Genomic DNA, 14,899 nt, shown 5'->3' on the forward strand with positions numbered 1-14,899 from the left:
ATGCTGGGTGAATGTTAGTTACAATTATACTCACTAGTAAAATACTGAGATATTATGGGTCTAGGTAGGTAGTCCTTTTAACCTCCTGTCTTTGTGTTTTCCTGTTCAGATTTGTTTGCAAACTGGTTATTGTCTTAGATTACCATAGAGGGCCTAGTTAATGCCTTTTGAGAGCGGAGAGAAACCAGAAAGCCTGTAGGGGAGGGACTTTTTAATATTTCACAGTAGACAAACAAAGTTATTTTCCGTCACAGCCATGGATGGGGTGGAATGACCTTTAGCAGCTGATGACAGTGATGTAGCAGAAGGGACAGTTTTCCGCTTGACCTTTATCCAATGTGCCAGCTTGTCTCGTGACACAAAATAAGTTGCAATTGACAGGCTTGATAGCACCGAACCTGACAGGGCCGGCCCCACGCAGCCCCTGCAAGCGGCAGAGCAGGGCCCACGTGCACAGGGTGGCTTAGGAACAGCCACCTCCCAAGTCACACCAGAGCGTTTAGTCCAATTAGTTCCTCTGGGAGTTTATTTTAAGTGAGATTTGCTCAGAATGAACTTTTGTTGCCAAGGACTGGGGCGTTCTGCGTGCCCCGCTCCAGTCTCTGTAGCTCGCTCTCCTCTTCGCCTTCATCCCGGACGTTTTCTTCTGTCTTTCTAATGCTTGGATCTTGCCTTTGTCTAGACGTGGCTACCTCCTTTTCCTGTTCTACCGTGGGATGATTTTCCCCTGAGTCGTTTCCAGGTGAGGGCTGCAACGTGAGCTCTTTGCAAGTTTGCTGTTTGTCCCGCGTGGCCTGGGGGCAGGAGTGGCCCGGGGCTGGGTGAAAAATGCGTCACCATTTCCTCGTCACAGCTCGTGTCCCTCGTGCGGACACTGACTGCGTTTGACAACCTCAGGTAACTTACTTTGCCTGTTCAGGAAGTCAGCGGAAGGGTGACGTTTTTATTTGGAGTGAGCAGCCACTGTGGGTGCTAGTCATGCAAATCAAAAATGGACAATGGCCATGCCGTTCTGGCACTTTTCCTAGCTATTTCCCAGAGCCATGTCTACCATGACGTGAGAGATCACGTCCCCATCTGCTGAATGGGTACAGTAACATCAGCCCTGTCTACTTGCCGGGCCGGTGTGAGGAACAGGAAATAACACATAGGAACATTGTGCGGATTGAAAGGAACTATGTCAACACGCTCACTGGGGCCGTCTCTGGCTGGGGAGCTGTGGATGATGGTTTCTGCTGCAAAATTGGAAGTCTAACAAAACCCTAGTACCACAGCTGAGGATTTGGCTTCATGCTCCAAGGAAGTAAATCTCTCTGAGATTAATATTTTATGCATATTTATGGAATCAGAAATATCAAAACTGTATCAAAAGATGTAAATCTTTCATTTTTCTTAGAGACCTTATGCAATGAAACATTCACTTATATGAACTTGGGGCTGTAACAAAACCTTGGCAGCTTGGAGTTGGCAATATTTACGTTCAACAGTTTTGGATCTGTGTTTTCTTCCTAATTCCAGAAGGCTGTGATTTTGCAGCTGTGTCCTGAGGAGTCACGGAGTCGCCTTAGGAGAGGCTGAAAGGGAAACTCCATCTGGAGCATCGGGGTACCCTGGCTTTTATCTGTTAGTCCTGGAAGATTTCATCTCAATAGAGTTCCCTTGCTAAAAAAACAAAAACAAAAAACGCAACCAAACAAACAAAAATCCAAGAAGCAAACAAAGATACTTAAACAGCACAGCCTTAAGGGATTTAAAAAATATCTCAGATATTCAGAAACTATTGTTGAGAGGAAGGAAGAGATTTCTCTCAAATCCAGTCTTCTTTTTCATATTTGATGGATGCTTGACTTTTGTGTGCAAACACACAGTTACGCTAGAGGTGCTCAGCCTAGAAGGACCGCAGTATCTGATGCTATGGCAGTGAGCAGGCTTTGCTCAGCCTGATGTGGTAGGAAACAGACCTTTCCACTCCTCCACACTGGCACAAGTGTTTTCCAGCAGAAACTTCAGCGCGCTTCAAGCACTGTTAGTCCCAGTCAAGGATGTTATTCTGTGTCCACTCCACTTAGAGGTATTCCTTCTCTTCCTGGCAGCTGGAACCAATTGCTTTGGACGCACCATGCAAACCTCAACATCCTGAACCAAGCTGCTATTAATGAGACCCCCAGATTTAAACAAAACAAGACAAACAGTTATCTACACAGAATCAACCGTTACTTTTTTAGACATCATGAAAAGAAAAAGAGGATCCAGGTAGAAGAGTGTGCTCATTTAAGATAAGGGTGGCATTTTGTTTTCTCTCTCTTTCTTTTTTTTTCCCTTTCAGGGTAGCAGCTGTTTGGATGCTGGCCGTGGGCCTAAGAAATGTCAAGGGGACATTTCTGCCCACTTGTACCACTTCTTCCAGTGCATTTCCCAGTCCCTTGTGGTGGGATGAAAAACCACGATTGTTCTGTGTTTGAATAATTAGATTTTTGTAGGGAAAAAGATCCCCACCCAAAAGTGAATGTGCTATAGCCTGGCATTGCCAGGGAGCGGCCGACAGGAACAGGAGGCCCAGAGCAGGGAGCAGACAGGAAGAAGTATGTCCCCTCTTCCTTCTCTAGCCTCCTCTCCTCTCTGGAGCTGGTGGCAAAGTCAGAAATGTCATTGGTCTTCAGAGGCACAGCCCGGGCATCACAAAACACAAGATAAAAAGATGGGTTTAGAGGTGAGAGACAATAGCTTGATTACTGGCACAGCCCCCAAATAACTTTTTGCTTTTCCATGTTATGAATGGAGATGTAAATATCAGCTTTATTACCAATAACGCTAGCACTGCGGAATGTGGCTTGGGTAGATGGCAACGGTGGGCCTCCTAATGCCAAACCCCAGGATAAGAATCACCCTCCCAGCTGCAGGCAGATGTGAGCTGCAGGTGGCCCTTTTTGGGGGCCTGCCTTTGCAAACTTGAGTTCCGGGAGGAGCAGAGAATGAGTGCTCCCCAAGGGCGTCTGGGCTCCAACAGGAAGGGAGGGAGGGAGCACCGAATTACTCCTGCTCTTTCTTGCACCCAAACTCACCAGTGGGGAAACTCACTTCTCTGCAGATAGAGCAAAGTGGTAGGGCAACAGGGAAAGCCCCTCCTCCTGGGTGCCTAAAGAGTAGGGAAGAGGTATTTCCTCCCTACATACTGGAAAAAGACAATGTCCTCAAAAGCAGTCGACACCGAGGACAGTCCTTACAGGTTGATAGTATCACTCCACAGTGCATTCAGGTGAAACCAGTCTGCAGGTGGCCGCATGGTGTGGTTCCATGGCCGAGCTCTGCTGCTCTGTCTAGTTCAGGAGGTGGTTCTAGAACACCAAGAGAAGAGAATGGGTGGACTGCACTGTCTTTGTGGAGTTATCACATCTGCAATGTCTCTTAGCCTGTGAGAGATAAGGGTCAGCGGTGAGAAGTCACCCTCCACTGCAAGAATCTGGGGTGTGACTCTTTGGGAGTGCTAACTAAGAGAGCATTTTCACGCTTAATAGAATCAGTTTAGGAGTAGGGCTGGCATAATAATGCACTTACTACCTGGTAGTTAGCAATTTTATAATTTTTTTCTTTTTTTTTTTTTTTTTTGAGACAAAGTCTCACTTTGTTGCCCAGGCTAGAGTGAGTGCCATGGCGTCAGCCTAGCTCACAGCAACCTCAAACTCCTGAGCTCAAGGGATCCTCCTGTCTCAGCCTCCCGAGTAGTTGGGACTACAGGCATGCACCACCGTGCCCGGCTAATTTTTTCTATATATATTTTTAGCTGTCCATATAATTTCTTTCTATTTTTAGTAGAGATGGGGTCTCGCTCTTGCTCAGGCTGGTCTCGAACTCCTGAGCTCAAACGATCCGCCCACCTCGGCCTCCCAGAGTGCTAGGATTACAGGCGTGAGCCACCGCACCCGGCCTATAATTTTTTTCTTAAAACACCGGCACCCCCGTACCTGCTACCACTCGTCTGTCATTGCCTGCAAGATCATAAAGTGGTTCAACATGTAGGAAATGATTATCAGTGGAAAAGTCAGAAACTGTCCATCATGACTAGTCTTATACCTTGTTTTTTTCCTCTCTTTTTTTTTTTTTTGGAGGGGGGACATCTGTGTTCTTTGATGTCATTTTATGTTGCGTACCTGTAATGGACTCTTATTTTTTATTACTGATACTGTTGCTAATGCATTTGATGGGATTTAGCATATCAGTGTGTCACGGTGTTCCTTGAAGAGCTTTATGACTTCCAGGTGGTTCAGAATCACTGTTTCGCGGGGAGCTAAAGGGAGGCTGTGCCGCCTACACGTGTGCATGGAGGACGGAGAGAGCCAGGCGTGGGGACAAGAGTTGCACATCATGAAAAAGCAAGCCCTGAGCAAGGCTGGCCCTCACTCCTCTCTATTCGACAGTCTTCTAGGGGTTGGGCCACACTGAACGTCTGCTGAGTTTGAGTAGAATTGAATTCAAACCAATAAGCAATTAAATTCATCATAGCAATCTCTTGAAATCATTTTGGCATTTGTAACAACTCTTCCACTTTTATTTTTCACAACCATTTACGGCATTCTTTTCTCACCATTTCATCATCAGCTGGTGGCCCAAGTGGGGCTGGTATTCTTAATCTTATATATGAGACAAGGAAACTGGTTCTTAGAGGGGTTAAATAGCCCTAAGATCCCAAAGTTGGTCAGGATGAATTCAGGACTAAAATCTGGGTCTGCTGACCCTTAAGCAGATAAATCCTTTTATGGTTTTGATTTTCTTCTTACTCTGGAGGATTTTATGTAGAGATAAAGGAGTCACACCACGTCCCTTTACAGGGTTTACTTAATCATTTTATACATCCTCAGATGTTTATGTTTAGGGTAACATTTCATACAATCTATGCTGTTCACCTTTAAGATGCTAGATTTAAGGATTATAAAGCCCGCATGTATTCTTTGAGAACATATATGGCGCTCTTCACTCGGTCCATTAACGTTAAGTGCCTTTCACAGCATTTGGTGCAGTAGGTGCTGGGGAGACAGCCACCGACAAGGCAGAATCACCCTTCACCTTCAGGGGCCTCCAGCTTAGTCCTTGTGCTCCCGGACAGCACCTGCCAGGAGTTCCCACCTGGGTCCAGGAGATAGACTTCAATACCAAGTAAGAATCCTTGAGCTGTCATCTTCTTTTATTTTTGTAATTAGGGGTTTTGGATCTCTGTCCTTGGAGTTACACTTAACCAGTGAAGGACCTAATGGTTGGGGACCATGACTTCTCGCCATATGGAACCACAGGGGATCGGTTGGTTCTACCAAGGACTTGAGGTCCTTCTTGCATCTGCATCTGGTTACAATTGCATTTTTGCTCTGGAAAATGTTCCCATTAACTCGGTTTCATTTCTAAAATCTGCATGACATCTAAGAAGTTTGGGAAGGTCCTTCTATTAATAAAACTGGTCTTGCAGAGCTCCTACAGTATGTCCTTTAGGAAGGAGAACTTCGTATTTGCAGAGGTAAGCCTGGGGCCCGTACCCATGCAGGTTCGTGGTGAGCTAGAAGAATTGCTCTTTATTAGTTGTTCTTACCATTGGCTGCTGTTTTCTGATTTCTCTCTGTTAACATTACCTTTGAATTGAAGCTTACTGTTTTATTTATACTGCAGTGCTTCAGCCAGAGGAAAACAGCTTAATTCTAGTTTGTTCCAAGGAACTAATATTCTAGCATGCTTTATTCCTTCTGATTGGATTTCATCCTAATTGGAATAGCTCAGGCTAGTGGAAATAATTTATTTAATTTTCTAAGTTTTTTTTTTTTTTTTGACTGTGCTGTTTATCTAGATACCTTTATGCTACTCAGAGAATTTAAGCTCTTGTTCCTGCTGCCGTGTCGTTAACCAGAGACCGATTTAGTACAATCCTCTTGGCACTGAGCCTAACACTGGTGTGTTCCATTTGCCCATTCCAGACAGGGATATTACATCAATGTAATTTGCATTATGTATTTTTAAACAGTGGTGATGGTGGTTGCTCAACAGCGCTCCCCTAATACTCTGCATTCCATTACAGATGAATGTGCTAAAAAATATTCTATAAAAACCAATTATGTTTTGAAAGATTATAGGCTGTAGTGATTACCATTAAAGGGGTGAGAGAGCCTGTGGTTTCTGAGCACTGACAAGCAGCTATGTCCGGCTAATTTCTTACGAAAACACCAGCACGGCAAATTACTCATGAAAAGTGTATTCATGGGAACTAATTGAACGCCATGTTCAGTTTAATGGTGAAAACTGAGTACAGCCAAAAACCAATAGAGAGAAATAATGAATGGCATTTGTATGATTCCTAAAAATAACCTCAGTGCCAGTGGTCTCTCCAGTATCTGAGAGGCACGTCACTCTATTAAGTGTCCCCAAACCCTTTAACATATATGGACAAAGATAAAGGAGCCCATGAAGGGGAAACTTGGATTTCAGCAGCAGCATTCTGCAAAGTTACTGCCAATGTGACAATGGCCCCAGATTCACTCCCTGGATCTATGAGTTGGAGAATTGCTTGCCAGAAATTTCCCATGGTCTTGATGGTAGGGTGGGAGTGGGATACAGTAGCATATTGTGAAGAATTACTCTTTTAATTCCTCTCTTAGGTAGACTATCCCTAATAAACTTTAATATTCAGTGTACAGAATCGGTCCCTTTATCAGATGTGCGTCCAGATTGCTAAGCCAGCTGGTCGTTGCCTATTATTAACCTGTCTTGGTGACAACTGAATCGAAATTCAATTAAAATGAAGTATATGACATAAAAATATTTTATGTAGGAGGACCTGCCATGACATTTTAAAGAAGAGTTTCTCTTTGAGTTTACGTGTTTTTTTTTTTTTTTTTCCAAGACAGAGTCTCACTCTGTTGCCCAGGCTAGAGTGAGTGCCGTGGCGTCAGCCTAGCTCACAGCAACCTCAAACTCCTGAGCTCAAGGGATCCTCCTGTCTCAGCCTTCCGAGTAGCTGGGACTACAGGCATGCACCACCATGCCCGGCTAATTTTTTCTATATATATTTTTAGCTGTCCATATAATTTCTTTCTATTTTTAGTAGAGATGGGGTCTCGCTCTTTCTCAGGCTGGTCTCGAACTCCTGAGCTCAAACGATCCGCCCACCTCGGCCTCCCAGAGTGCTAGGATTACAGGCGTGAGCCACCGTGCCCGGCCTGAGTTTACGTGTTTTTAAATGGCTGGAAACATATCACAGTTCTGTGTATAGGTCTGATCTATGGCATTTCTCTGCAGAACCTAGAAAGGGGAGATAGAGGTTCTGACTTCTGGGCTTACGGTTCTGACTTCTGCTCTACAGCATTTTAAGGATTCGAAGGGACCTTGAAAGGATAATCTGTTGTAACCCAGAATCGCTCCCAAACCCTTATTGTATTTTTATTAGTATATCAAGGTTATGTTAATTTTATGTGTTGAAAGAACTGTGAATTTTATAAAAGCTTCCAAATTAGCTGGGAAGTGCCACTAAGAGATTTAGTCTATTCAGTTTTCCCACAAACTGCCTGCTTAGCACATATTCTATTTGGGCATAACTTTAGCCAATTGACTTATAAAGGGCCTTTAAACAAAATCTAACGCCTCCCCCCTCAAAGTAACAGCAATGGCTCCCACTAGCAGCGTGTAAACACTGAGCCAGGCACTGTGCTATCAATAATCACAGCAAAGTCACCAGGTAGGTCCAGTTTCACCATCCACTTTGCTGTCGAGAAGACTGGGTCTTAGAGAGGTTCCGACTTGTTCAAGGTCATGTAGCTCGTAAAGAGTAGAGTCAGGGTTTGACTTGGGGCAGCTTCTTCGGAACCCGTGCTCCTAAATCCCAACCTTACAGTGTGAATATTTGGGAACCATGAAGTCCTGTCTTGCTGCCCCCACTGTTAGGAGGACTATCCCAGGTTACACTGGCTTGAAGGCTGCATGAGGAAGGTAAGTGGGCATGTACTTTGCAGTTGAGTTTGCTGGCATCGCCAGGCTCCACAGGTAATGATAACTGAGTTCTGGGAAGCATCTATGTGCCTGGGGATTTCTATATTCCACATCATTAATGTTTCACAGAGTCATATCTAGTGTATGGATCAGAAAGTTCACACACATGAGAAGTGCCCCAGCAGGAATTTGGACCCAGCTCAGTTCGGCTTCATGGTCCATACACACTGACCCCAGATAGAGCCCTACTTACTAATGCCTGAACATGCCAGTTGGAATTACATTTATTTTTGAGAATGGAAATTGAAAAATTACTTAACACATGACACTGGAGAAAGATTTAGAGTGTTTAGATATACCATATAAGCAAAAGAAAAATATAGCCTTTATTCTTCTGTACAGAGAGAGCCACTGGAAATATTTTGAAGTGTGTTGCTCAGTGGCGTTTCCTCTTTTGCTGTTTCTATTGCATTATCTTTATTATAGCTACCTGGATACGATCTGAAGGATGTTCTTCTTTTACTGGTAAGTACTTTCAACTCATATATCTTAACAAACAGCTTGAAATTTAGATAGTTCTCTCTTTTCTAGAGGTCGTGGCCATGGTAGTGGTATTAGTGGCAGTGGTGATAGGAGTGCTTGTGGAGGTGATGGTCATAGTGGTGGTGGAGCTGATGAAAGTGTAGATGGTGGTATCAATGGTGGTATCAATGGGGACAGCAGTAGTGGTGGTGATGGTGGTTGTGGGAATGGTGGTGATTGTTTAAGGAATGGTAGTGATTATAAGAGTGATGGTGGCTGTAGGAGTGGTGGTAGTGGTTATGGGGATAGTAGGGATGGTAGAGGTAGTAGGAATGGTGGTAGGAGCGGTGGTGGTGGTAGGAGCAGTGGTGGTGGTAGGAGTGGTCATGGTGATGGGAGGCTTGATCATGGTGGTGCAAGGAGAGGTAGTGATGGTAGGAGTGGTGGTTGTATGAGTGGTGGTGATGGTGTAGGAGTGGTAGTGGTAGTAGGAATGGTGATAATGGTGGTAGGAGTGGTGGTGGTGATGGTAGGAGTGGTGTGGTGGTCATGGCGTAGTGGTGGTGGTAGGAGTGGTGGTGGTGGTAGGATTGGTGGTGGTGGTGGTGGTAGGAGTGGTGGTGGTGATGGTAGGAGTGATGTGGTGGTCATGGTGTAGGCATGGTGGTGGTGGTAGGTGTGGTGGTGGTGGTGGTAGGTGTGGTGGTGGTGGTGGTAGGTGTGGTGGTGGTGGTGGTAGGTGTGGTGGTGGTGGTGGTAGGTGTGGTGGTGGTGGTGGTAGGTGTGGTGGTGGTGGTGGTAGGTGTGGTGGTGGTGGTGGTAGGTGTGGTGGTGGTGGTGGTAGGTGTGGTGGTGGTGATGGTAGGTGTGGTGGTGGTGGTGGTAGGTGTGGTGGTGGTGGTGGTAGGTGTGGTGGTGGTGGTGGTAGGTGTGGTGGTGGTGGTGGTAGGTGTGGTGGTGGTGGTGGTAGGTGTGGTGGTGGTGATGGTAGGTGTGGTGGTGGTGGTGGTAGGTGTGGTGGTGGTGATGGTAGGTGTGGTGGTGGTGGTGGTAGGTGTGGTGGTGGTGATGGTAGGTGTGGTGGTGGTGGTGGTAGGTGTGGTGGTGGTGATGGTAGGTGTGGTGGTGGTGGTGGTAGGTGTGGTGGTGGTGATGGTAGGTGTGGTGGTGGTGATGGTAGGTGTGGTGGTGGTGATGGTAGGAGTGATGTGGTGGTCATGGTGTAGGCATGGTGGTGGTGGTAGGTGTGGTGGTGGTGGTGGTAGGTGTGGTGGTGGTGGTGGTAGGTGTGGTGGTGGTGATGGTAGGTGTGGTGGTGGTGATGGTAGGTGTGGTGGTGGTGGTGGTAGGTGTGGTGGTGGTGGTGGTAGGTGTGGTGGTGGTGATGGTAGGTGTGGTGGTGGTGGTGGTAGGTGTGGTGGTGGTGATGGTAGGTGTGGTGGTGGTGGTGGTAGGTGTGGTGGTGGTGATGGTAGGTGTGGTGGTGGTGGTGGTAGGTGTGGTGGTGGTGATGGTAGGTGTGGTGGTGGTGGTGGTAGGTGTGGTGGTGGTGATGGTAGGTGTGGTGGTGGTGATGGTAGGAGTGATGTGGTGGTCATGGTGTAGGCATGGTGGTGGTGGTAGGTGTGGTGGTGGTGGTGGTAGGTGTGGTGGTGGTGGTGGTAGGTGTGGTGGTGGTGGTGGTAGGTGTGGTGGTGGTGGTGGTAGGTGTGGTGCTGGTGATGGTAGGTGTGGTGGTGGTGATGGTAGGAGTGGTGTGGTGGTCATGGCGTAGTCGTGGTGGTGGTAGGTGTGGTGGTGGTGGTGGTAGGTGTGGTGGTGGTGATGGTAGGAGTGGTGTGGTGGTCATGGCGTAGTCGTGGTGGTGGTAGGTGTGGTGGTGGTGGTGGTAGGAGTGGTGGTGTGGTAGGTGTGGTGGTGGTGATGGTAGGAGTGGTGTGGTGGTCATGGTGTAGGCATGGTGGTGATGGTAGGTGTGGGGGCGGTGATGGTAGGAGTGGTGTTGGTGACGATGGCTGGAATGTTTGTAGTGGTGATGGTGGTAATGGTTAGGGGGCTTCTGGTATTGATTGCTGTAGTGTTTGTGTGCTAGGTTCCATGGTACTTAAAAAGAAGTGGAGAAAATAATTTCTCTTTTTCAGACAATTGTCTGTGGAGGTTCCTCGAGCCCTGGTTTTGAACTGTGAACTTGGACCATGTATAGAAGTGATCCAGGCACTCAGAAAACATATTTCATAGACAGATTTATTTTCTGAAACCCTGAGGGTTTAATGAAAAGTTGCCACAATTCAGTTGGTCAGCTACTTCCCTAGGACTTTGGATGATTGACAGTTGGCGAAAGAACATTTTATTTGAATCTGCTTGAAGAGTTGAGGCAGTGAGTATTTTGGAGTGACTCATAATGAAGTCCTCTGTTCAGAAGCTCAGGGTCTGGAGAAATTAGTCCTATTGACAACAGGTATGTACACTCACCTCTCTCTCTCTCTTTCTCTCTCTCTCTCTCTCTCTCACACACACACACACACACACACACACACGCACCCCCCCCTCCCCGAAAGACCTGGGGTAAATACTTGGAAGTCTCCTTAGTTTTTCTATTTTGCTCACTCACAATTTAACTATTTTGCACGTTAAATTCTCACTGGGGAAGAACAGATGCTTTAACTCCCATATTCTACTAAAATATGAAAATATGTCAGAGCAAATTAACGAATATTTATCAAGAATAAGGCAATAGACTGGGTGCTGAGGGGGCCAATATCACAGTTAAACTATTGCTTCCCTTTGAAATTTTTGTATCATTCCCAAAGGTTTGCTTTTCTTTTTATACCACAACAAAGTAAATTTCTCATTCTTCCTTCCACACATTGGCAAGCTTAAAATACAACATTCTAGAAATCCTCTTTGGTGTTCACTGAAAAGATCTATGCGCCATGGAAACCAAGCTTACCCTAAGCAGTTTAGCATTAAGAATTTGTGGAAACCAAATCTCCATTTTCATGCAGAAATCAAAGAGTAGCATAAGTAACCTGCAGGTTCTTTTAATAATACAATAATTTTGTAAATAAGAAACAGCTTAAGATTTTGCAGCTGATTTTTTAAGTAGAGAAATTGAGATAAAGTTACTCATAATCATACTGACTGATTGCCTAGGTTTTTTAAAAAAACATACTTATAATTAAAAAGTACAAATAATATGTACATATAATTTTGTATCCTGTTTTTATCTTATAATATTAAAACATTTCTTTGCTGTTTCCCTAACTGTTCTTTGACTTGCTGCGTACCATTCCATGGGTGGGTATGCCATTATTTACTTAACCACTGCCCCTGGAATTGGATAAAAGGATTGATATGTAGCAACGTGCTTGACACATTAATAGCTGCTATTTTCTGTGTTTACCATGCTCCTCATCCAAACAGAAACATTCATTAATTTATTTCTTCAGCATTTACCTATTGCCCATTGGATGTTTGACACTGAACTTGATATTGGCAAGACACGGCTGAATAAGGCTCAGCCTGGATCCCCCAGTCTCCAGGGACTGTGAATAATGAACAGATACACGAGACTCCTGTGTGACCGGGGAAAATGTAGGGGAGTAGGTGCTATTTCAGGGGGAGCTCTGGGGAAGCACAATAGCAAAAGCCCCCAGGCTGGCACCAGAAAAGATTAAGTTCAGATTCTGCTTTTGCTACTTACTGTGAAGCCTTGGGAAAATTACTTAACTTTTCTGAATTTCACTTTCTACATTTGTATTCTTACTCTGCAAGTTGTTCTAAAGCTCTAGAATAATGTATCTATAGCACCGGACATGTAGTTGATGCTCAGAATGATTGTTATGCTTGAAGCCTTCGGTGTTCCAATGGTGGCTGATTTTTATGAAAATGACCCAACGGATGCCAATATTCTGAAATGTCAAAGACTGGCTCAGTTGTGCTCAGGTTGGTCTGAAATACATTTTATTACAGTCGAATTCTTTGCAAAGTGGTCATCTGCTCATGATGTGTATGGTAATGTGGGATTAGAATATTCAGCTCTCACTGAATTGCATCTCATGGCCATTATGTAAAAACTAAAGAAAAATGACTTATGAAGACACCGATTGCTTCTTAGCGTTAAAGGGCCTCTTTACGGATGCAGAACGGCTGCACGGCCTCCACGAATATGATTTACACTGTATATTCTGTCCTCCTGCAGACAGAACAAGGCAGTAGGACTTGAATCTATTTAGCAGGATGTCTTTATGTGTGAAGATTTCTTGCTGCTTATAAATGCTCATTTACTTATTTATTCATGGAAGTAGAAAGCACTTTTCTTTCATTGTTTCCTTATTGTTGCCCAAGTAACAGACACTTCTTACTGATGCGCTAAGGAATAACAGATGAGTCCTGACCCTCAATTAAACATTAATAAATACGTTTCGGCAGCATAAATAAATACAGTTGCTCACTCCAAAGTAGAATAAGATGATGGTGAGCGTGTCTATTGCTGAGGTCCTATGAGTAAAACATGTTAGATCCATAAGTGGAACATGCATTATCAGTTACACCGTATTCCTCCATGTATCATTTTGGTTACTGCTTAGTGATATCTTCCTTTGTTAATTGTGAGTTTGTTTGCTTTTACTATTCAGCTATGCTACAAAATGCAACCAATGTTTCTAATGTTATTGTTGCTCTGTTAGTCAGATGGGCTCGACCACATTTATTCCCACCTGCTGTGTGCAGCACATTCTCTACCGAGGATGTGGCCTTCAACCTTGAACTACAGACTGAAATCACATTAACAATGTCTGCAGAAAGGCTGCATCAGTTTAAAATAAAGGAAAACCAGAGAAAATGAGTTATGTTTTCTTGACTACTGGGTTAAATAGGGAGAATAGGAGAGGAGGTTTTTTTTTCTTTTTTTTTTCCTAAAGGCACCACAGGATTCATACAAATAAGGGGACTTAGAGCATAGAGTCACAAATGCAGCATTCATAGTGCTGGGGTTATCTATTTATAGCTAGAAATAATTTATTTTGAAATCGCTTTGCATGTACAGAAAAGTCACAAGGACGGTACAGACAACTCACGTGTCCCGCTCATTCTGACTCCCAGCTGGGACACATACCCATCATCACAGCCTTTTTCTGACCACTGGAGAGTGAGCTGCAGTCATGGTGCCCGTCACCTCCCGAGTACCCCACTGTGTATGTCCCCAAACAAAGACGCGCTCCCACGCCACCACCCTGCATCTCTCCAAGTCGCAAGGTCGACATCCAGGCAATGCTTCTCGTCAGCCCACACGCTCCATTCCCCTGCCACCAGCGGCCCAGCGACGTCCCTTTCTCCTTCCTGGTTCGGGGACACATGTCGCATGCAGTTGTCATATCTCTGCAGCCTCCTCGTACTTGGGGCCATGCTTCAATACTCCATCTTTCCCTGTCTTCCATGTCCTCGAAAGTTTCCAGGAGTGCAGACCTTACGTTCTGTTGGACGACCTCCAGCCTGGGTCCATGTGATGTTCCTTCTGAGTGGGTTTGGGTCACGCGGTGCTGACGGGAACCCCCTGGACATGCCCCGCGTTCCCGGCCCCTCCCAGCACTGCCGAGGTTGACCTTCGTCACCTGGTCATGCTGCGGCTTCCAGGTCTCTCCAGCTCAGCATCAGCATTTTCCCTGGTGACCGATCAGTACATTGTGGGCGTGACATTCTGAGGTTGTGCTGGCTCCCTGCTCCCCACCAAGCCCCATTTCATCATCGCTCTGATCTGCCAGCTCTCTGCTGGCACGGACGCCCGGCTTCCTGTTCCCTTCCATGCTGTGCTTTGCTCCTGCGATTTATTTTCATTCTCAGATTACCCCAGATGTGGCCCACGGGAGCTTCATCAAGGTGTCTCTGTGTTCTGCTGCCATGACCCCATTAGCCTTTGAGCACTGCTTAATACTTTGGTAAAACACGGTGCACCAGACTCCTCTGCGCTACCCCTGCTGCAGCCCTGGTGCCAGCTGTTTGTCCCCGGAGCTCCGGTTCCCTTTGTGAGGACGGTGTTTAGAAACCAGCAGCCGTGTGCTTGGTGTGCTCACTGCTGCTGAGACGTCGTAGCTTCTAGCCTTCTTGGTGGGCAGAGAGAGAAAATATGTGAATGCACACACACACACACACACACATACCCCTAGAACTATTTCCTTATCTTCCTATGAGTTCGTCTATTCAAAACCATTCGTTCAAACCAGTGCTTCTCACTCCAATACAGCACATCAAAGTTCTGTCTACACTGCCTCCCCTTCCATGATTATGTGTATATTCTTCAATACTTAGAAACCTGGCCCTCTTTATCGCCATATACTTCCTTGCTCCATCTGTGTCCTTATTCTCAGGGTAACCTCCCAGCCGTCTGCAACCCGGGAGAGGGCTCCCACCAGCACCCGAC

General features: G+C 45.6%; 1 protein-coding gene across 6 annotated transcripts in view; it reads left to right on the forward strand.

The window, feature by feature from the left end:
- The window catches only part of DISC1 (DISC1 scaffold protein), a 207,996-nt gene that overhangs the window by 19,786 nt on the left and 173,311 nt on the right, over positions 1 to 14,899 (forward strand). Inside the window, exons 3-4 of one of the 6 annotated variants that reach the window (XM_069484688.1) lie at positions 920 to 1,045; positions 2,094 to 2,140. The exons of the other annotated variants lie outside the window; for them this stretch is intronic. Of the exons in view, the coding sequence (XP_069340789.1) occupies positions 920 to 1,045; positions 2,094 to 2,140 (173 nt within the window). Of the gene's footprint in view, positions 1 to 919; positions 1,046 to 2,093; positions 2,141 to 14,899 lie in introns of those variants that run through there. 6 annotated transcript variants of the gene reach the window in all.

This window comes from Eulemur rufifrons, chromosome 11 (assembly GCF_041146395.1).
Source record: "Eulemur rufifrons isolate Redbay chromosome 11, OSU_ERuf_1, whole genome shotgun sequence".
Lineage (NCBI taxonomy): Eukaryota > Metazoa > Chordata > Mammalia > Primates > Lemuridae > Eulemur > Eulemur rufifrons.